Below are 22,711 nucleotides of genomic sequence, written 5' to 3'. Positions count from 1 at the left end.
GGGGCTTGTTGCATGTGCCCGCCCCCTGGGCTCTTCACTGCCGGAGCTCTGTTCCTGTGCGCTCCTGCAGGAAATGACCCCTGGATGGGGAGATCCCCAAGAAACACCAAGGTCTTGACATGGAGGCAGGCAATGGCAAACCGCCTCTGAACGTCTCTTGCCTTGAAAACCCTATAGGGTCGCCATAAGTAAGCTGCAACTTGACGGCACTTTCCACCACCAGTATTGTGAACAGGCTGTTGGAGTGGCCAGGAAGTGTGCTTAATAATGAAGACGGCCAGCCTAAGGCAGAAAATTAGGGTTGCCAGCTCCAGTTTGGAAAATACCTGGAGATTTAGGGGGTGGAGCCAGGGAAGGCAGGGTTTGGGGAAGGGAGGGACCTCAGCAAGGTATACTGCCATAGAGTGTATCCTCAAAAGCAGCCATTTTCTCTAGATCAGCTGGCCAGTGGGGGAGGGGATCCTGCGCCCAAATGCAACCTAATGACTTTACATGGAAGTGATTTATAGTTCAAAAGTCATTTTTATATATGGGAACGGATCTGATATTAAATTGTTATGTTAATATGTTATAACTGTTGATGTATCTTGAAAACTTTGGGGGTGATTAACTGGCTGGTTTGTAATTTTGGACTCTCAGGACTTTTGTATACTGTTTTGCAGTTATTGTACATGTTATAAGTTATACTTGACCTTAATAAACACTAAAAAAAAAATGTTGGCGATGCTGCACGACGGTGCTCTGGTATTTTGGGCAACCCTTCTCCCAAACATACCACTGTAGTATACCTTTAAAAAGGTAAAGGTTCTCTTGCTCGAAAGCCAGTCGAGTGCGACTCTAGGGTTGCGGTGCTCATCTTCGTTTCCAAGCCGTAGAGCCAGCGCTGTCCGAAGACGTTTCCGTGGTCATGTGGCCAGCATGACTAAACACCAAGGCGCACGGAACGCTGTTACCTTCCCACCGAAGTGGTACCTGTTTATCTACTTGCTATTTCTTGCTTTCAAACTGCTAGGTTGGCAGGAGCTGGAACTAGAGATGGGAGCTCACTCCGTCATGCGGCACACTCGGTTCTTGAACTGCTGAACTACCGACCTTCCACAGCCTGCAGTTCAGCGTCTTAACCACTGGAGCCACCGCAGCTCCTGTAGTATACCTAACAGTGATGCTGTAGTATACCTTACAGCATCGCTGTTAGGCTAAGACTGAGCTCTGCGCTCCTTGGAAGAATGGCAAGACATTCAGTGTCGGTGGGAGTGTTTGGAGCAATAGGCCCAACAAAGTGCCGAGAGTACTGAGACTGGGGATGGTCTTAGCCAGTGGGCAACAGGGGCAGTGGCTCCATGCGGCCAGGGGCCCTGACCACCCACAGCGTCACCAACCTAAAGGAGGGGAGAAAAGAAGAAGAGAAGGCTTCTGCTGCCACTCATGCCCACCCCCATCTGAGGCTCGGGACTGCAGTGGTGACTGTAACTCCTGCCCACCCTACATGGGTGGAGGCCCATCCTTTGCTTGGCCCTGGCAGGGGGGATGGTGCTGGGGTGGCAGTGATTCTTGTGCCTTGTCCTGGACTTTTGCCCTGGGCCAAAGGATCACTAAGGTCACCCTTGACAGAGATAACGTGAGCCAGTGGTATCCTGGCCCGCAGGGGCTGTTTGGAAGACCTTCAGTCAAACTCTTGTTCTCCTCTATTCATGTTTGTTCCTTGACAGCAGTGTTTGGTGATGTGGGGGTGGTCTGAAGGAAGAAGAGACGACCAGGTGCAGAGTCCCCACCCAAATGTCCCTTCTCCTGGTTTGGCCCTAAATCTGGTTCTTTTCATTTTAGGAATGAATGAAGCCCTGTTCGGAGGTGGTCTGATCTGGCTGAGCATAACTGTTGGCTAGGGAAAGCTGCCGGGTGTCTTGGGCTTTGCCTTGCGTGCCATTTGGTTGGATGATGTGGGGTGCTGCTGGGTGTGTTTGTGTGGCTTTTTAAAAAAAACTCAGCTCTGGGGCCTTTCCCTCGGTTAGCATTTGCCTCGATGATGATGCCTTTGATCTTTCTCCGCTGTTGGCTCTACTCTGCAATTAGTCCCCATTGAGATGTGGGCTTGGGGGCCCTTGGGGTTGTGTAAAGTATGGGGGACATAAATGGCCTTATGCTGAATTGCAGGAAAAGAGCCTGGCCTCAGGATGGCATGAGTAAAAATCCCAGGAGATCCCAAGGCCCCACCTGGAGGCTGGCATCCCTAACCACAGCAGTCCTTTCTCTTATCTGAAATTTGTTTGATAATCTCACGGGGGAATCCCTCTTAAACGTCTAGTACTGTCATTACTAATTGGGGGGGGGGGAATCATATTTCTGCCTCTTTTGATTTTATAAACTTAAGAGAGTAATCCGAAACAAGCTTCCTCAGAAGTAAGTCCATTTTATTCTATGGCGCTGGGGGTGCCAAATCTCCTACTACGGCATGAGGTCTCCCAGGAGCCACCCCCCTGCTGCAGCCCCCTCCCCAGGACCTCAAAGGCCATTTCTTTGCTCCTATCTCTGCAGTGGCTATGAGGAGAAAGCTGTACCTGTAATAAAAGGGCCTAGAGACTTTTTTTTAATGAAAGCCGACAACCTGATACACAGATTATTATAATAAAATTGAATTGCTGATTTTTAAAAAACAAATACTGAAAAATCCCTAGCAGGGGCAAGGGAGAGGAATGATTAACACATAGAGTGACTAACACATGGAATTCACTGCCACAGGAGGTGGTGGCGGCTACAAGCATGGACAGCTTCAAGAGGGAATTGGATAAACATACGGAGCAGGGGTCCATCAGTGGCTGTTAGCCACAAGGTATAGATAGGAACTCTTGGTCTAGGGCAAGTGATGCACTGTATTCTTGGTGCTTGGGGCGGGGGCAGCAGTGGGAGGGCTTCTAGTGTCCTGGCCCCACTGGTGGACTTCCCGATGGCACGTGGTATTTTTGGCCACTGTGTGACAGAGTGTTGGACTGGATGGGCCACTGGCCTGATCCAGCATTGGCTTCTCTTATGTTCTTATAGTGGTTGCTGCTCTACTGGGAGACTAGGATAGGGAAACTGTGGCAAAACCTGCCATGTGGAAACCCCATTGTCGCTACAGTGTACTGGGCTCTACATGCACTGTAAGAATTTACATGCACTGACTGCAGCAACATTGGCTTTTAGTACAAAGTTAGAGTCCAGTGGCACCTTTAAGACCAACAAAGTTTTATTCAAGGTGGGAGCTTTCGTGTGCAAAGAACACTTCGTCTGACTTCAGACCAACACGGCCGCCCACCTTGATTGGCTTTTAGTGTTCGTGCTCACATGCTAGAGGCAACATGCATCTGCCCTGCACCCTGTCAGAGATAACCCAGTAAAAACCCAGATAACTCAGTAAAAACAGAAACCTGCAGAATACCAACTCTGGCAAACTGATCCTAGTGAAATGTTTTAACAGGCGGAACAGTGACAAGAATCTACCAGGGTATATATCAGAAAACTGTGACTACCTCTGATATACAGAGGCCACTGGAATGCACGCCTAATTGCATCTGGCCCTGGCTACATTGAGCCTGCTGAGGGAACTCCTGGCTCGACCAAAAGGGCTCCATTTAGTTGGAACCAGATCCTTAAGTTGCATGTCCTTTGGCAACATCAGAGGCTCACATTACCTGATTTAATTGTTCACAGGCTGCAATGGAGAAGCCTGAAGTCTCATCCTGCAATCCTGTCTGAAAGGACCAATGTAGGTAAACATATATAAAATATTGTGCCAGATGGACAGGCAGGGTAGCACTGCTAGGTCATGTGAACCCCCTGCAGGGTTAGAGAGCGACCTGCCATTCAGAGATTTATAACTCTGGCATGGAAAATTACAGACTTCTCAAGATCAAGACTTGGCACTGAGTTCCCGGGGCTGGAGGGAATTTCCCTTCCTGTTAGCTCGCCAGAATCCTTAATCACCTCTCCAGGGCCCTTTTCCAGCCTTTTCAAGTTTTATTTCCCCCTCCTCCATATTACGCACTCACGTGCTCTCTCTCTCTCTCTCTCTCTCTCTCTCTCTCTCTCTCTCTCTCTCTCTCTCACACACACACACACACACACACACACGGTTGTCTGCAAAGAATATGGAGCGGATATATGGTTTAATGCCAAGTGGGGTATATGTTTGATAACTTGCTTTTTTAGCCTGGGCGAGGTGTCACTTGTGAAAACAGGGGATCACACTGGGGCTGGGAAGCTCACAGTCAGACAGCATGTGACTGATTACGTCTCTAGATCAATGAAAAAAGTATGGCCGGTCACCAGCATTTAAAGGGCTCCTCACTTTGTCTGGATAATCTAGGTGGCCAGGTCACCAGTTCAGGCTGATTTGCCAGCTGCTGCTCTTCCTGGTCCGGCTGCTGTCATACATTCCTTGCTAACAATTGGACCAGACTACTGTAACATGCTCTCTGTGGGGCTGCTTTTGAAGACTGTCTGCCAACTTCAACTGATACGAAATGTGGAGACCAGAGTGATAACAGGGTTCTTGCAGCAATAAGCACGTACAACCAGTATCGTGCCGACTGCCCGAGGACAGATCCAGGTGGGCAGTCGTGTTGGTCTGACGTGGTAGAACAAATTTTCAGGAGCACCTTTAAGACCGACAAAGGTTTATTCAGGGTATGAGCTTTCGGGTGCACGCACACTTCCTCAGATACATGCTGAGGACAGATCTCTGATGCAGCTTCAGTTGGAATACTGTGTGCAGCTTTAGTTGCTGTATCTCAAAGAGATTCAGCCCTGACTTGGCTAGCCTTATCTTTCCAGCTTGGAAGCTAAGCAGGGTCAGCCTGGTTAGTAATTGGATGGGAGACCACCAAGGAATACCAGGATTGCTATGGAGAGGCAGGCAATGGCAAGCCACCTCTGAATGTCTCTTGCCTTGAAAACCCCATGGGGTCGCCATTAGTCAGCTGTGACTTGACAGCAAAAAAACCCAACCCTCAACAGAGCTGGGGAAAGGTACAGAAGAGAGAAACCACGACTACATGCAGGTTGGATATTGCACTAAAACAGTCCAGTAGCAAATTATTACCATCACGCAACCATTGTGCAGTATCCAACCATGTGTGGATACAACCCAAGATGATTAAGGGGTTGGAGAGTGCTTCCTATGAGGCTGGGACTTCTCAGTTTAGAAAAAAGATGACTGGGGGGACTGAACAAAGGTTTATAAAATTCTCCGTGGGGCAGAGAGGGTGGATAAAGAGAACTTTTTTCCCCCCTTTCCCCAAATACTAGAAACAGAGGGCATTCGATGAAGCAGATGTGCAGTAGATTCAGGATGAACAAAAGGAAGTGTTTCCTTACTCAACCCGTGATTCAAATGTCTAATTCACTGCCAGAGGAAGTAGTAATATCCACAGGCATAGATGGCTTTAAAAGGGGACTAGATAAATTTATGGAGGATAGGTTCATCAGCGGCTCATAGCCATGGTGATTAAAGATAACCTTTGCAATCAAAAGAAGTAAACTGATACTCAGTACTAACAGGCCTTAGTCTCTATGCCCTACTGTTGGCCCTTCAGAAAAATTGGTTGGCCACTGTGTAAGACAGGGGGTGCTGGTGGACTAGGTGGACCACTAGTCTGATCCAGCAAGGCTGTTCTTATAAGCATGGGCTTATTGTCTGCCTCTAGGCTCAATTGAAAATGCTGTTTTTGACCTTTAGAGCTTGAGTACCCGCCTCCTTGCATATGAACCTACCTGGGATTATCTGAATTTTTTTTGGGGGGGGCTTTCTACAGTAACCCATGCTGTTGCTGCTGCCCCAGGTAGGATTGCCAACCTCCAGGTGGGGCCTGGAGAGCTTTCAAAATTGCAAGTTATCTCCAGACTACAGAGATCAGTCCCCGTGCAGAAAATGGCTACTTTAGAAAGTGGGCTCTATGGCATTACATACTGCTCAGGTCTCTTTCCTCCCCAAACCCCACCCTCTCCAGGCGCCAACCCCAAATCTCCAGGAAATTTTCAGCCCAGAGCTGGCAGCCCTAGCCCCAGGAGGAAGGACTTGCACCCTCATTGGAGACCTCTAGTATAACCCGGTCTTTATTCTGGGGGGCCTTTGGAGAAATATGTGATTGCTATTCCTGAGGTTCTAATTGCTGTTATAGTTCTGCTGTTTGAGGCAGCTTGCACAGTAGAACAGGATATCATAAAACAACATAGAGACATGAAAAATAAACTGTTAGAAATAGCATTAAGAAACAGACCATTAACAATTAGCAGCATAAGGAGAGAGAAAATGAGAGGCAGTTCTAATGAGAGGCAGGTCTTTTAAACAACAGGACGTCACTGCATGTCGGGCTTAGAATTAAAATGTCGATTGAAATATAAGTAATATTGAACTATAGTAGGATAGATTGAGTGAGACATAAAACAAACAAATGTAGTCCCAATGATCTTGAGTGTACATGTACCACAAAGTATCAAAATGCCCCCACAGTCAATGCAAAATATTTCTGCTCACACACACTTGGGTAACATATAACTCAAGGCACAGACAGTTGATGAGACACAGAAAAAGCAGCTAGGAGAATGGTGGGTTGTGTTACTTATCTATTCTGCATGGTGAAGTCTTACACAAACCAAGAGGGGTTGCTGTTCTAGAAGGAGAAGCTTGGGGGAGCCAAGAAGGATTTGCGCAGAAGTTCAGGCAATAATCCAAGTGGGAGATACAAAAAGGAAGACAGAGAGCAGGAGGACTGTGTGCCGGCATGTGATCTGGAACCCAGGGGATGTGCACTGATCCAAAGCTGAGCATGAGTTGGGGTGATGTTGGCAATTCTTTTCATAGGAGCTGGGGGGGGGGAGAGAAAAATAATGTGGAAGGGAAGCTTCTGGGTGCAGAAAAGGTGGGTTAAAGGTGGACTTTGTGAAATCACTAGGAACTGGGTAAAGGCAAAAAGTGTGAAAAAAGCATCAGGAAATGGGCACAACCACATGGTTGCCATGGGGGCAATCAAATTGTGATGGCCATGGGGTTCTGGGGGCCAATGACAAAATTCTGGGAGGTTTTTCAGGTGCCATGGCATCCATGGGCGATTACTGAGTTAGGGGGTCAGGCTAGAATTTGGGAGACCCAAGTCTGGATCCCTAGTCTGCCATGGAAACTTTCTGGGTGACCTTAAGTTGGTAATTCTCTCTCAGTCTAACAGCCTATCTCACAGGGCTGTTGTTGTGCTAATAAAATAGGGGATGGGAAAATGGTGTTAGAAGCCACTTTGTGACTTCAGTAGGGAGAAAGGCGGGATATAAATATCTAAACCAGTCAGTCAACTAATAAAAAAAAATCTCGCCTCCCCCTTGGATGCAGCCAGATAAAATGGCTGTCGGTGGTGAAGCTTCTGCTTAATAACTGGATGTCCTATCCTGTGTGTGTTGGTCTCTTTCAGGAACTGGTGTTCGTACACTGTCACCAGGACGGTTTCCTGCCATGTCCAAAATGGCACCTACCTCCAGAGAGTCTTTCAGAGCTGCCGGTGGCCTATGGGTTGCACTGGAGGCAGGTGAGGAAACAAATTTGTACATTACACACACACCTCACATCCACCATTCCCTCTCCCCTCTGAGTACCACCAGACAAGGCTGCGGCCTATGGTGCCTTGGGAACCCAACTGAGGAGACAGTACCCAGTGCGGCCTGAATTTCCCTTGCCTCCCTTCACAACAAGAGTTGCCAGGTCTCTGGCTCACATTTTGAGGTTCATTCTCAGGGCTATCGGCTAGCTCACACACGTCAGGCCTTCTTTGAAGGCTTCAGTTTCAGACCTGCTCATGTTAATGATTAAACACACAAATTGGAGATGTGAGACAATAATTGGCACAAGCTACTCAGCCACAAGTTACGTTTAGTGCAGAGTTCATTTTCCGTGGGCTCTGTGAGTGTGGGGTGGGGAATAGTCCACCTCTTCAAAGCTACATGATTGTGACTACACAGATTCACAGAGACCATGTAATGCAGTCCTTAATGGGGTGTGAAAGAACTACCAGTACTGCTATTCACTGTGGCACCACCAGGCCCTGCTTCTTGAATCTGGGTTGCTGGGGATTTCACAAGTCCTATTGTTGGCTCTGTTCAGGATACTAGTACTGATGCAATAAGATTGACCCATTCTCATCACATGCTCCTTTCCAGGTGTGTTCCCTCTACTCACCAGTGTTCACATCCCCTGTTTCCCCCCTCCACATTTCCACCCTTCTTTTCTGCTGTGCTGTCCAGTAACACACCACGTTAGGTGCCTCTGCTGCTCTCATCTCCCGAACTAGCTATTTCTGTTTTCTTTCTCCCACCAGCTATAGAACCATTGTCAGACCAACGTACAAGCAGGCATACAAGACGGTTACAGCTCTGGAGTGGAAATGCTGCCCGGGACACATGGGGGCAAACTGTGAGGCAGGTGTGGGACAGCAGATCAAGACAGGTGCGTCTCTGCTTCAAGGAGATTATGTTTCCAATCCTTCCTGATTCTAAGCTTTGGTTTAAAGGCACAATGCCATCTTTTGACCCCAATCTGGATGGTACAAGCTAGCTCTCTCTCAGAAGCTAAGCAGGCAGACCACCAAGGAAGTCCAGGGTTGCTATGCATAGGCTGGCAATGGCAAACCAGCTGTGTTTGTCTCTTGCATGAAAGCCCTGCAGGGTTGCTAGGCTGAGACTTGATGGTACCTTCCACCACCATCTTTTGAGAGCAGTTTCTTCCAGACGTTCTTCAGGTCTATGCAAAAATGGAAGGCCGGGGCAGCTGCTTAGAGAGCTACTGGGAGTATTTGAGGCAGGGAAAACTAGGGGAAGTGTGCTTTGCTGGTGGCAGAGGGGCTTCTAGAGGCAGGATTTATGGAGTTTGGGATTAGTTTGTCAATTTATATTCTGTAGGTCTGCAGAATGTGTGTGATACTGTCTTTTTGAGATCCAAAAATGGCTTGGCATTTAAGGAAGCAGACAGTCATTATATCACAAGAGAACCCACGGTGCATCCCTCACCTGCAGTCTGCTTCATCTCAGTTTGCAAATGAAATGACAGCCTTTCCCTTCTCCCTATGCTTCAGATGTGCTTTTTATTTTTAAATATGCTGCATGAGCACTTTTATTTTAAAAATTGCCATCCATGCATTTGTCTGTTCATTTGCTGCTGTATTCATTTTTAAAAAGAAACCTTAGATGTGCAAACTTCCATGGGGGATTTGGGGAGGAGGTTTTTTGATGAGGAGGAAGGCACTAGCCAGTCCTTGCCATGCAGAGCTATTATCTGCTAAAACTTGCAGAACTCTTCTTTCCCCCATCATCTTCTAAAATGCCAAATATTGTAATCCAGTAGAATTTGTTTAATACCCAGGACTGCGTTTATTCTAAAGCACAGACTCTTCTATCTGGCATTGAATTCTGTATAGGTAGAAAACTAGGTTGAAAAACCAACAAACTTCTAGTCCTCATGACTGTGGAAAATAATTCATGTTTCTCTGTGCTCTTCCTCACTTCTGCAGGAATTCAAAGAGCAAGTTTGTGCTGGTTCATAAAGTAGGTTAACCAGGCGTAGTGCCTTCACAAACATTATCTCAGTAATCCTTACAATCACCTTGCAAAGCAGGCCAGTATTACTATCTTTGCTTTGTGTATGGGGAAAAAGAACCTTCTGATTCAATTCCAGCAAGCTCTCAAGATAGAATCATAGGCCCATTATGTTCGCACATCTTTCTGCAGATTTTCAGAGCAGTAAGCCTTTCGTCTTGACCTCGGATTCTGTGCCCACCTTATGCACCATTCTTTTTCCTGTGGTGTATTTATTCTGCAGGTACAATTTTAAAAATGCACTTTTCTAAATCGTGGTGGAACATCACTTGAGACACGTGGGGGGGGGGGGGTCCAAAGTTTTTTTTTTTAAATTACGCAATTGCCCTATCACAGCTGCACAGTAGCATCCAGAAAGTGCCTTCCATTTAAAACCCTGTGGTTCAGGTTCTGTTCATGCCTTTTAGCATTAGTTCATTGAATGAAAGGGGACAGAAAGGAAGCAGGCTAAGGTGTGTGTGGGGGGGAATGTTGAAATTGACAAGACTGTTTTGAAACTGACAAGCAGCTGTGAAGCTCCGTTTTCCATATTGCAGCGCACTAGGGGATTCTCTGCTGTGTTATCAGCCACTGTGAAAAATGGGAAGGAGTCACATGATCTAATAATATGGGGGAAACATGTTGAGTGTACAGAATGCACAGTAAAACCCACTGACACTGGCACTGCAAGCTGTGATCGTTGGCAACATTGAGTGTATGTGTGTCTGCGTGTGCACCTGTGCAAATTCAGCTGCAACTCCACCAGGCTTTGCACAGGGCTGCAATTTGTATGGGGGAGGAGTCCTCTGGCAGAAGCTCTGGAGAGCTCTTTTAGTCTTGTGCCACTAAATTGGAAAAAGAAAGGGAGGTATTTTCGCAGATGCCCTAGTGCGGCTGCATAGTAATGCTAATTTCCCACCCTTCCTTGCAAATTTGTGTGGTTTTCTCTTTGTCATTCTCTACTTTGATCCTGCACACTGGTTGTGATCTTGGCAGTTTTTAAAAGCCTCCTCCAAATGGATCAATCCCAAGCGATTCTTAAGTTTGGCAGTTCGCAGAAGGTCCATGTGGCTCAGCTGCCATTTTAATGTTAGTCTTCCAGACACTGTCAAAATGCCCCCCCCCACTTTGTTCAGTAAATCATGAAAGGGAAGAATGTTTTCAAAGCTTTTGGCTTCCCATCCCAGCTCCTCTCTCTCTTTACATCTCATGTCAATTTCATTCTGTGCTGACAATCCCCCCTTTATTTGTTTGCATGCAGCACTTAAATCCTTTTTTTCTTCTTTCTGCACTGGGTATGCTACCATTTGCCTCCTCTCCAATCCCCCTTTTAAGTCAATACCAGCAGGGAACTAAACCTTTCACAGCTCCTTTTAAACTTTCCAGTGTAATTTTAATTTTTTTTAAATTCAGTGATCCAAGACTAGCAATAGTCTCATATTGTAAGACTCATGCCACTTGTCAAAGCAAAACAAAAAAAATAAAATGAGGGGGAAATTGAGCTTGTACACCGATGAAAGGGGGAGGACGACAGGAGGTGCAGAGTGGGCGGAATGACCTTGATGTGGGCGGGGAGTGACCTTTGAGGGGTAGCAAGAGGGTGGGGGAAATCCAAGGGAATCTGTATGCTTTTGAATTACCTTCGGCTTGGAAGCAAAACAAGGGGAAAATCAGCAGAAAAGCATTTTCAGAAAATCTGGGAAAACAGCGACCAGAAAGTGAACTGAGTGCTGAAAGGAGGAAAATCAATGCAGGATAACAAAGAAAACCCGACAGACATGCACAGTGAAAGTGAGGGAAAACACCCATGCTTAATAGTCCATAGAGTTTGAAGGGGCCATACATGTCATCTAGTTCAACCCCCTACTCAATGCAGGATCAGCCTAAAGCATCCCTGACAAGTGTTTGTCCGGCCACTAGTGAGGGGGAGCTCACCACCTCCCTAGGTAGCCAATTCCACTGCTGAACTACTCTTACTGTAAAAAAATAAAAATCCCCTGATATCCAGCCGGTGCCTTTCCGCCTGTAATTTAAACCCATTATTATGAGTCCTGTTCTCTGCTGCCAACAGCAACAGCTCCCAGCCCTCCTCTAAGTGACAGCCTTTCAAATACTTCAAGAGAGCAATCATGTCCCTCCTCGAAGTATTTGAAAGGCTGTCATTTAGAGGAGGGCAGGGAGCTGTAGATGGTCCTCCATTCACTGGACGTGGTTGGAGCGTGCTGGGGTTGAATGAGGAGAGGCTGGAGGAGGTTGTTCTTAACAAAAGGCACATGTCCAGCTGTGTGTAGGCCCCAGGTTTCAAACAGTGACATTTTCCATGGCAAGGGAAGCTCAGTGTCCGTTCTGTCTGAGGTGAAGGAAGCAGTGACTCAGGATGATCTGGAAGAGTGCAGCCCATCCCTTTCCCTTCTCTTAAGCCAGGAAGTCAACCAAAATGGACCCAGGAGTCCCAGGTGAGAGGACAGCAAGGCCAGATAGACTTTGAGTGTGCCAGGTCTCCTGACTACTGTGGAAGGAGGAGTAGAAGAGACTACAGGAAAGAGCTAGGACAGTTTGAAAGGAAAGCGGGGCGCAGTTGCAGTGTCATGTTTTGTAAAATCAGAAAGTGCCAGGCATAGCGAAGAAGTACTAACTCCCATGCCTAGATATCCATGTGTGTTTTTTGTGGTTCTTTGGCAAGTGAGAGAAAAAGCATTTTGCACAGGCTCAAAAGCATCCACTTCTTTGATGCAAAACTTACCAGCGAAAACACACCCAATGGCCTATGTAAGAGTGAACTGACTCTTTTTTGTGTCCATATGCTGTGATTGCGATGAAGTGCAGAAAAGCTGCAGACTTGCTATTAGCTATTGCATTCAGTTTCCTGTGCAAACTGCTAGCTCTTATGGTTGTGGAGATAATGTTTGAAGTAAAGGTTTCCCTTGCTCGAAAGCCAGTCGAATCCGATTTTAGGGGGTGGTGCTCATCTTCGTTTCCAAGCCAAAGAGCCAGTGCTGTCTGAAATCTTCTCTCTGGTCATGTGGCTGGCATAACTAAATGCTGAGGTGCACAGAACACTGTTACCTTCCCACTGAAGCGGTACCAATTTATCTACTTGCAATTTCTTGCTTTCGAACTGCTAGGTTGGCAGGAGCTGGGGCCAGAGACGGGAGCTCACTCTGTCACATGGCACTAGGGTCTCGAACTACAGAACTTCAGGCCATCCAGTCTACAGCTCAGCATGTTAACCTTTGAGCCACCTCTTGTGGGAAATGGCTACTAAAATCTCAAAACCTGCTGAGTAAGATTCCCAGTGTTCGGAGAATAGGACTTCAATATTCTGTATTCCTTCATTCTTCTCCCTGTGCAAGTCACAGAAGCAGAATACATGAGATTTTTTTAAAAAGGAAAGGTAAGAGAATTCATACAAACAGTTTGGATTTGCTTCATTAATACAGGTTGCAGATTCTAGGTAAGCTTAGCACAGAATTTCGGAATGGAATGAGCAGGCTAGCAAGTGTCCTGAGCAGTATGTAGATGCAGTAGTGTTGGGCGAGGGGGAGATGGGGGTGTAAAATATTGTGTTTGTAAACGTTGGGAAAGATTTGGGACAAAAAGAAAGCATGAAGGGGAAACTATGATCCACTGAAAGTTATTATATGAAGAACTGAGGGATTCATGCTGCTGCTGGGTGGTGGGGTGTTCCTAAGCCATACCCACTGCTTAAGTTTGGTTCACACATGCAGGAAAATGAAGTGACAAGAGACCTCAGGTGTTCAAATGTACAGTACCACTTCAGATTGCAGGGGGGGGGGGAGATCACAATTTGGAACACAAATAGTAAAGGTAAAGGTTTCCCTTGCTCAAAAGCCAGTCAAATCCGACTCTAGGGATGCAGTGCTCATCTCCGTTTCCAAGCCGAAGAGCCAGCGCTGTCCAAAGGTTTCCATGGTCATGTGGCCAGCATGACTAGACGCCGAGGTGCACGGAACGCTGTTACCTTCCCACCGAAATGGTACCTACTTATCTACTTGCAATTTCTTGCTTTCGAACTGCTAGGTTGGCAGGAGCTGGGAAAACTGGGGGGGAAAGGGGGGAAAGGGGGGGACTTAACCCAGGATATGACTACGAACCAAAAAGGGCCAAGCTAAACCATATATATAAAAATACAAATATTTATTAAGGTGTACACATGTTAAAACTTTCCTGATTAAAAATTACTTCGTCTAAGATCAGACTAATCCAATTATAAGTATATAAGGTAACTTTATCTTTGATAGAATCATTTTTTATTCAACAATAATTTCTTTTATACATTTGGACACAATAATGAAGTTTCTTCTTTCTTTCTCCCTCCCCCCTCTATTTTTCTTTGAACAATTTCAGGAAACAACATCCGGTTTAATTATATGTGTGTACTAAAACTCTGTAACAGGTCTTTAAATGTGTGTCTAGAATATATAGATAATAGTGACCACTGAGGAAGGCCCTTAGGGGCCGAAACGCGTTTGGTCTTCAGTTGTAAAGTATTTACCCATCATATGTATGTATAGTGGATAAGCTTTTATAGTCTGATCTTAGACAAAGTAATTTTTAATCAGGAAAGTTTTAACATGTGTACACTTTAATGAATATTTGTACTTTTATATATATGGTTTAGCTTAGCCCTTTTTGGTTCGTTGGCAGGAGCTGGGGTCAGAGACGAGAGCTCACTCCGTCACGCAGCACTCGGGTCTCGAATTGCTGAACTACTGACCTTCCAGTCTGCAGTTCAGCATCTTAACCACTTGAGCCACCGCAGCCCACTGGAACACAAATACTCCCTGCAAATAGAAAACCCTGCACAGCAAGCAAAGAGTAGTATCAGTATCTTTCTCCCTGCTGTGTTAATTTTCTGTTTGCAGTGAGTGTTTTGGTTTTTTTTTTTAAATGTGAAAGAACATTTAAAGCAGAAACCTGCTGCCTGGTTTCTGAAGTGGTACAATCCATTCTCACCTTCACTTGACTGCCACTTCATTCTCCGGTATGTGTGAGCCAGGCCTTAGTGAGAGACTAAGCGCCATAGGAAAATGCTGTGCATAGCTGCATGGAAAAGAGAGAGCAACAAGCAGCAGGCACAAGTCATAATAGGTGGCAGCCAGCCAAGAAGCGAGGACGGCTCCATAATAAAGAATGGACACCTGGTGTGAATTCCCATTATTGTGAAATCCTAGCCTGTAGATAGAGACTCCCCGCACTGAACTTGGCAGAGCTCAGTGGGAAATGAGAAGCCATTGGGGGGGTTATGGAATAAGGGGTGGGAGGGCGAAGGGGCAGGGAGGAGGGTGGAAGGAAAAATGTGGAAGGAGAGAGATTCAACAGGAAGAGGCTGATGAAAAGCCATTGGTGTGGCCTGATGTTGGACGGTGAACATTTTCATTCTGTAGATTCAGGTGGGTAGCCATATTGGTCAGAAGCAGCAGAATAACGTTTGAGTCCAGTGGCACCTTTAAGACCAACAAAGTTTTAGTCAAGGAATAAGCTTTTGTGTACAAGCACACTTCCTCAGATTCAGTGAAACAAAATTTCCTCAAGCCCTACATATTTGATCTTACCTTGATGCAATCTCAGCTTTACCTGATACAGTCTCAGCTTTACTCATCTTAGCTCTGACTGGCACTGGCCCCCCCCCCCCCCCAATCTTCCTGTATGTAGGGATTGCGGAAATTCTGTTTCACTGTATCTGAGGAAGTATGCTTGAGCACGAAGGCGTATACCTTGAATAAAACTATGTTGGTCTCAAAGGTGCCACTGAACTCAAACTTTCATTCTATAAACATCTTTCAGCCTTTTTATGCTGTTTAGGTGGGTGCATGAATGTTGTCAGCAGCCAGTGGATCAGAGCAATTTTTTAGAAAATGTACTTGTGTTTTACACATGCTATAGAGACATGGGAAGTGAAACCATGCCGGGTCCAAACGTGGGTTCATATTCTCATCTGAGTTTCAGGGTCCATTTATGTACTTGGGATCATCTAGCCATACTACAAGATGCTCCTGTAGGATTACATATTGGAAGCTTTGAGGGGAGGAACCAGAGGTCATTTTGGAGGGGGGGTCACGGGGGATCGCAGTTCCCCCGGGTGAGGTGCAGGGGGCGGGGCACATGACGAAGCCCCGCCCCCTGCTTCCGGCCGCCCCACTTCCGGCCCTCATTCAGCCAGGAGGAGGCAGGAGAAGATGGAGGGTAAGTTGCTTCCTCCCCGCCTCTCCCCACCCCTGCCTGCCTGGGGCCAGGGAGGGCCTTGGCGGGGCTTCCTCGCACTCCCGCCGGCCTTGCAGGTCCACCGCCGGGCCCCTGATGTCAGGGGGTGTGGCATATGCTAATAAGTTATGCTAATGAGTTCCCCTAGCTCTTTTTCTACGAAACGACCCCTGGGAGGAACCATGATACAACCCATAAAGGACCCAGGTTCAAATCTCCACTGGAGTCCTTACAGAGTAGTAGACTGCATTGGGCTGTATGTTTCAGAGGGTCTGACTTTGGATACATAACCGGATGGGACATGGAAGCTCTGCAATCAGATCTCTTGACATATTTTTTTAAGATTAAAAAGCAGCTGGGAGGCTGATTTGCATTGGAGTAAGGATGCTTACCACCAACCTCCAGGTGGGGCCGAGGGTCTTTTGAAGTTACAAGTGATCTCCAGATTACAGAGACCAGTTCCTGTGGAGGAAACAGCAGCTTCAGAGAGTGGATTCTATGGAATATCATGGGGTCTAAGAGACATGGAAGTCCTGAAGCGGGTATTGTATCCCCACTCAGCTCCTTCCCCAGTAGGGCAGCCAAACTCCAGGTAGCACCTGAAGATCTCCCACTATTACAATTGATCTTCAGGTGACCAAGATCAGTTCCCCTGGAGAAAGTGGCTGCTTTGGAGGGTGGACTCTGTGGCATTATACCCTGCTGAGGTCCCTCCCCTCCCCAAACCCTTCCTTCCCCAGGCTCCACCCCCCCAAATCTCCAGGTATTTTCCAACCCAAAACTGGCAACCATATTCCCCAGGCCAGGCACCACCCCTAAACTCTAGGAATGTCCTAGGTCAGTGGGAGGGTTTCAAGCTTTTCCTTCTTGAATTCACCCCCAAGCTGTAGTTAGCCCTGGAGTATAATATGGGCATTTGTTTTCCCCTGTTGGTGGGAATATCAATGGAACCAATTTCTCTGAGGAAAATAGTGCACTGGGACTAGCTTAAGTTCCCTCCTCCTGCATGAGGTAGTTCTGGGAAAACTGGCCAACATCCCCAAGTTGTTAGACAACATTTTGAATTAGCGGCATGGAATGTACACAGTACCTGCTTGCCAGAAAGCAAACTAAGCTTTTTCTTCTCCAGAAGAGTTTGAACTGGATAGAAATAGAGCACGGCGCTTGTTACTTATATACCCTCTGTGCTTTGTTGGAAGTAGAATTATAACCCTCGTCCTCCCTCATCCTTCACCATGTATGTTGTAAAAAAGCAACTTCTGTCAGATTCTATGTGCTTTGCGTTGCATCCATGGGTCCTTTCAAACTGCCTTTGTAACCATTTTGGCTGTTGGTTGCTAATGGATTTTGGGTGCCATTTCAGACACAGCCATTTTGGCTGCCAGTTGCAAATGAGTTTTTTAAAAACCTTTTCACATAAAGCCATTTGTGTCCTGTGTGCAATGCAGGGCTGAGCTGGTTTTTTAAAACCTTTCTCTCATTATTCAAGTGTTCTGTGCATTTTTAAAATCACTGCAGAGTACTGTTTGAAATGTCTGTGGTGCTTCTGAAAGTGCCACCTTTTTATTTTCCCGCCCATTTCCATTAAGTTTTCCCTCATTCATTAAGACTGATACAGTCTCAGTATAGCTCTGTACTGCTATATTGGTATGGCACAAAAGTGGAGCCATGTTTGTTTTTTAAAGCATGGTGTTTTCATTCTAGCGTGGTTTGAAAAGGACACAGTGCTTCACATACATAAATTTACATGAAGGGATGTAAATGCTGGTTGAAACTTCTGTCTCTGCATCACCTTATACAGAACTGGGACAGCAACAGATAAAAACCGGCTAAAATGAAAGTGTGAAAGAGCCCCATGTCAGGTGATCAGAGACTGTGACATCACACCAGAATCATAGACCTTCAGGCTGTAATCCCTGGTTTGCTGATGGAACATACAGATACTGGAGACACAGTTAATTCATGATATGAACATATGGAATCTTGCATGGTATTATGCTCAGTGATACACTTTCCCTCTTATATCTCCAGAACAAAACTCCCTAGAGCCTTATTTTTTAAAAACGAAAGCTGGGAAATCCTAGGAACTGACAGATCATGGCAATAGATCATTATAACCTAACCCAAAATAACAGTTACTTATTTAAGGCCCCATAAACCATCTGGTTGTGCAGCGGGGAATGCAGAAAGAAATGGGAGCTGAAAGAGCAAAGTACACACAAAACTCCTATGTGGATGCTCCGTAACATTGCCAGTACAAAGGCTTCTGCATTTGAAGCTGTGATGACAGGGAAATGGAGAACCGTTGCCATGTGGATGCAGCCCAAATCCAGCTTTTCTGACTATTCTGCAGCCGTTGTATCAATGTTAGCCCTAAATAATACTTAAAGCTGAAAGAAAGCAGAAGAGAACCAAGTGTTAGAAAGGAGGGGTCACCCCCCCAGTCTCTTCTGACAGGTTTTCTCTGCCTGGCCAGGGATCTGTTTTTCTAGGCCTGCTGCCTGCCTCTCTATGACAGTATCCTTTCATCCCCCACACAGTGACCCACTAAGGTGACGGCAGGAGGAAGCCATCCATCCTTCCTGTTTGTAGAGCCTCCCCTGCTAGGTCAGCAGCACTGCCCTCTTCTAGATCCTGTCTGCCCCATTACCCTGCACTGTTTTTCTGCCTGTTGCTGTCATCTGGCCCATTCTGGCTTCAGATTACTAAAGCGTTCTGGGCAGAGCGGAGACAATGACTCCTGTTAATTCTGGCTCCTGCAATAAGCTTGAAACAGCCAATGAAAAACATGTTGTGCTTTTAGAAATCATTTTAAAACCATCTCTCCTCCTTGCTACAATTTGTCACTCCCTGCTCCAGAAGTAGGTCACATATCATGATATTCCCTATTCACATTTTTAACACTTCTAACACACAACTCTGGTCTGGCTCCAATAGGTTTTTTTGCCTAACTTGGGCCCTGGTCACACGAACGGTTTTGGGCTGGGAGAGGGCCGGATCGGGGGCGCAGCAAACGGGCACGATCCCACAGCAACATCTGGGAAACGTGGCGCGCCCATTCCCAATCCGGCCCTTCCACCAAAACCCCGCATCAAAAATAAAATAAACCACGTACCTAGGTGGTTCGTCGGGACAGGGCGCATCAAGGCCGGCCGTGGGATCGCCGGCGCATCCTTCCGCCGGCGCATCCCCACCCCCTGGCCGAACTGCGCATGTTTTATTCTCGGCGCTGCCGCTTGTTTGCCGCCCTGGGCCGTATGGGTAGGGCGGGATATAAATCCCAAAATAAATAAATAAATAAATAAATGCTCAGACATGCGCAGTTCAGCAGCCTCCCCCTCCCGATCGTCTCTTCCTCCCCGGCATCTGATCGTGCCGGGGAGCAATGGCGCCGCAGCTCAGGGGATCCATGGGATCTAGGGTTGCCAAATGGGGCCGGGGGGCGGGGAATCCCCCGCTTCGGAGGCCCGATTACTGCTGTGGTGGAATCAGCCCCCAGGGGGAACCCCGCCCCAACGTCGCACGTCACTTCTGGTGATGTGCTGCCGGCGCGTGTGCGCGCGCTCCACTGGACCTCCCGGACGCCGGCACAACTCCCACGCTCCGAGGGGTGAGTCGACTTGGCAACCCTAGTGGGATCCCGCCACGGCGTCTCTATTTTGGTGCGGCTTTTAAAAGCCGCACTTTGTCCGGTGTTTTTCCTGCCGTGTGGCAGGGACCTTGTTTACCCTTTTGGGTTTCTTTACAGGAGAGAAGGGGGGGAAGGTGTAGGCTGATCTTGTCAGATCTTGGAAGCTAAGCAGGGTCAGATGGGAGACCACGAAGAAAGGCTCTGCGGAGGGAGGCAATGGGAAACCACCCCTGCTTCTGACTTGCCTTGGAAGCCCCTTGCAGGGGTTGCCATAAGTCAGTTGTGCCTTGGTGGTGTTTGCATATGTCATGAACTGGCCTGTGCCACCAGAGACCTACTAGGCCCAGGGAGCCTGGCAAGCAGTAGGTGAGGCTGGGCCTACAACTCCCAGAAGCCCGAGAGGTTTTGGAGCCAAAATTGACCAATAGGAAAAGAGGAGGGCTTGGAATAAAAGATCTGGTGCAGCAGGAAAAGCTGTTCTTCTTCCCAGGAGAAAGAGCCAGAATGGACTGAGGCTGCTGTGGGGAAGAGACCCTCATCCTGAGGGAAGGGTAAGTAGTCTAGTGCCACTTGGAGTAGTGAGCTAGGGACAGTATATATTTAGACGCGTTACGGCATTTGATTTCTTTACTTTTCACCCACTTACTGTTATATTTCTGCACCTTGTTTGTTTGACCTCCTATAAAATAAAATATTTTTATTTTTCACTCTGCCTGGTCCTCACACCTATTATTCAGCCAAAAGGGAGGTCTAAAGGCCTGGGAAGGTGCTCTGGGCCTTCTCAGAGGAGCCTGGAACCAAAGTGGTGGCAGTGTCAGGTGACACCCCACCTGAGCCATGACAGCGTACATTGGTTTCTTTACATCATGAGGGCTAGGGTCTTCAGACTTGAAAGAGCAGCTAAGGCAGAGAATTAAGAATAGGTGACTTCTGGGCAAGGGCCCATGTATGTGCCATTGTTAATTTTACCCTGGATATCTATCTGTGCACCATGCAAGCCTTTTCTCCCCTTTCTGCATGCTTGAGGGTACAAAGCATGACATTTTCAAATCTACAGCCCCTTGTGTAGTTAGCTGCATCTCTTCTTGTTTGCAAGCTGAATAAACACACTCCCCATCTTCCATTTCCCTCTTGTCAGAAGCAAATATTTACATGGAGTTTGTCAAATGCATCCCAGTTTAAACTGAGGGAAAGGGGAGGCAGTTCTCAGGGTGGCCTCAGGGTGAGTGGTCAAGAAGACATCAGCAATTCCTTCTTGACTTTCCCGGCTAATGACCTGCCCTGACGTGACTTCAAATCAGAAAAGAGGCAAATGGGGGGGGGGTGAGTGATGACAGCCCTCTGACCACCCCAGATGCAATATGGAGAGGGCAATTTAGTTTGCAATATGGAGAGGGCAATTTAGTTCTTGGCTACATTTCGTTGGCACAGAAACAAGAAAAGCAAGAGGCTTCCCATATTTAACAGGAGAGCCAGTCTGGTGTAGCGGTTAAGAGTGGCAGACTCTAATATGGAGAACTGGGTTTGATTCCCCACTCCTCCACATGCAGCCAGCTGGGTGACCTTGGGTCAGTCACAGTTCTCTCAGACCTGTTCTCTCAAGAGCAGTTCTCTCAGAGCTCTCTCAGCCCCACCTACCTCACAGAGTGTCTGTTGTGGGGAGAGGAAAGGAAGGAGATTGTAAGCTGCTCTGAAACTCTGAGTGAAGGGTAGGGTATAAATCCAATTCTTCTCCTCCTCCTTCTCCTCCTCCTCCTCATCTGTATTCAGAGCTACTCCTTCTTGTATGCTGGGGTTACAATTCCAGCAGGCTCATGGTGAGCATGGTTACTGCCCATAATGCTTGTCTTTGAGCTGAAGTTTAGACCACACTGATTTCCAGGGGCAGACAAGGGGCATCTATCAGCTCATTTGAATTGTATAATCTCATTTCCAGAATTTAAAATGCTATTTCCCAAGTTAAGAAATTAAGAAGAGCTCTGATAGAATGAATCATAGTTCCATCTTAGATCAACCTTGTCTTCATCTCCTCCTGCACTGGCCGTTCACTGGGTCAGTTTAAGAACATAAGAAGAGTTCTGCTGAATCAGACCAGGGGTCCATCTAGTCTGGCATCCTGTCTCACATAGCGGCTAAAGAGTTCCTCTGGAGGTCCAGCAACAGGGCATAGAGGCTGAGGCTTTCTGCTAATGTTGCCTCCTGGCACTGGTATTCAGGGGTTTACTGCCTCTGAAAGTGGAAGTTCCCTGTAGTCCCCATGGCTAGTAGCCACTGACAGACCTACTTGCCTTGCTCCAATGGCCCTCCAAGGAATTTTCCAAATTAAAGGGCCAATCCTCCCATGTAGACAAATACCTCCTGTGACTTTTACAAGCAGGGCATGAAGGTGATGGCCTTCCTCATTATCTTTTCCCCTATGCTGGATGCAGACTCTGAAGAAGGAAGGTTCTTTTAAGCCATCATAAATAATGTACCGTGAAATCGTATTCAGAGCTACTCCAATCCAAGCCCATCAAAATCAATGGGTTTAGACTGGAATAACTCTGTATAGGATTTCATTGCCCCAGTGCAACACTAAACAAAGTTGTTGTTCAGTCGCACAGTCGAGTCCGACTCTTCGCGACCCCATGGACCAGCTCCCGCCAGGCCCTCCTGTCTTCCACTGTCCTCTGAAGTTGGCTCAATTTCATGTTCGTTGCGTCGATGACACTGTCTAACCATCTCATCCTTTGCCGTCCCCGTCTTCTTTGACCTTCAATCTTTCCCAGCATCAGCGTCTTCTCCAGTGAGTGCTCCCTTCTCATTTGGTGGCCAAAGTATTTGAGATTCAGTTTCATTATCTGGCCTTCCAGGGAACAGTCAGGGTTGATTTCTTTTAGGATTGACTGATTTGATCTTCTTGTAGTCCAAGGGACTCTCAAGATTCTTCTCCAGCACCATAGTTCAAAAGAATCTATACTTCGGCGCTCGGCCTTCCTTATAGTCCAACTCTCGCAGCCATACATGACTACTGGGAATACCATTGCTTTGACCATTTATTATTTATTTATTTATTATTTATATTTCTATCCCGCCCTCCCCGTAGGCTCAGGGCGGCTTACAAGTCATATTACCAAGTCATAACATAACATAAAACAATGCATACAATTAAGATTTTTAAAACCAGTTATAATCATAGAAAAATATATTCAATACTCCTCGCATAAAAACCAAGATGGCTATCTCTTGAAATCTCATTCAAGTGCTCAAACTCCAGATTACCCTGTA

The 22,711-nt window shown here is 46.8% G+C and overlaps 1 protein-coding gene across 1 annotated transcript in view; it reads left to right on the top strand.

The window, feature by feature from the left end:
• The window catches only part of EMID1 (EMI domain containing 1), a 105,096-nt gene that overhangs the window by 16,742 nt on the left and 65,643 nt on the right, over positions 1-22,711 (top strand). Inside the window, exons 2-3 of the mRNA XM_015406014.1 lie at positions 7,437-7,550; positions 8,337-8,464. Of these exons, the coding sequence (XP_015261500.1) occupies positions 7,437-7,550; positions 8,337-8,464 (242 nt within the window). The remainder of the gene's footprint in view (positions 1-7,436; positions 7,551-8,336; positions 8,465-22,711) is intronic.

Source organism: Gekko japonicus, unplaced genomic scaffold (assembly GCF_001447785.1).
Source record: "Gekko japonicus isolate JY-2015 unplaced genomic scaffold, Gekko_japonicus_V1.1 scaffold431, whole genome shotgun sequence".
NCBI lineage: Eukaryota > Metazoa > Chordata > Lepidosauria > Squamata > Gekkonidae > Gekko > Gekko japonicus.
The sequence above is the reverse complement of the archived record's forward strand: the minus strand, read 5'-3'. Positions and strand labels throughout refer to the sequence as shown.